This window comes from Tupaia chinensis, unplaced genomic scaffold, assembly GCF_000334495.1.
Source record: "Tupaia chinensis unplaced genomic scaffold, TupChi_1.0 Scaffold148091_1, whole genome shotgun sequence".
Lineage (NCBI taxonomy): Eukaryota > Metazoa > Chordata > Mammalia > Scandentia > Tupaiidae > Tupaia > Tupaia belangeri.
The window spans coordinates 77,325-78,041 of NW_006207942.1; the positions used below are offsets into that span (position 1 = coordinate 77,325).

Sequence of the window (717 nt, forward strand, 5' to 3'; positions counted from 1 at the left end):
TCCCTCAGGCACAGAAACTGTTTTTAACCATGAAGAACATATAGTTGAAATTAAGAACACAACAGATGGGATACATAGTAAGCTGGCTACAGGTGGATGATAAAGGGAATTGGAAGATCAGATTGAGGAAGTCTTCCAGAAAAGAGCAGGAAAAAATAAAATTACAGAAAATATTAATTTAAAAAGAGAGAGAGAAACAGAAGTGCCAGCGACTTCTTTTCTGAAAAGTTTATTTATTTCATGAGTCAGAGAGACAGAGGGACAGAGACAGAGATAAAGTATCCCTAACAAGGTCCCACTACTGAGATCCATCCCCAGCCAGCCTGGGTCATGGGCACATGAGTGCCTGGTATATTCAGAGGTCTCCAGATGTGAACTGGTAACCATCCTATGTGGGTCAGCCTTGCAGAGGGTTGCATTTTACTTCTGTACCACCATCCAGTCCTGAGAAGTGACAGCATCTTGATAATAACCTTAAAGAGATTATAAAAATTAATTAATAAATTAATTAGGAGAAAATATTTTAAATAATGGAGATAAATATCCCAAGGTTAAAATTTGCTGGATACAAAATCAGTTTATAAATATCAGTTATGTTTCTACATCCAAGCAGATACAGTAGAAAGCAAAAAAAGTTTTTTTTTTCTTTTTTTGGAGAGTTTTTTTTTTTTTTTTTTTTTTTTTTATAGGGGCCTGGCGCCCCCAAACAAGGGAGAC

The 717-nt window shown here is 36.1% G+C and overlaps 1 protein-coding gene across 1 annotated transcript in view; it reads right to left on the minus strand.

The window, feature by feature from the left end:
* Positions 1 to 231: 231 nt before the first annotated feature.
* Positions 232 to 717, minus strand: part of KDM5C (lysine demethylase 5C) — a 59,830-nt gene continuing 59,344 nt past the window's right edge. The window contains exon 26 of the mRNA XM_027768959.1: positions 232 to 473. Coding sequence (XP_027624760.1) covers positions 285 to 473 — 189 coding nt within the window. The 3' untranslated portion in view covers positions 232 to 284. The remainder of the gene's footprint in view (positions 474 to 717) is intronic.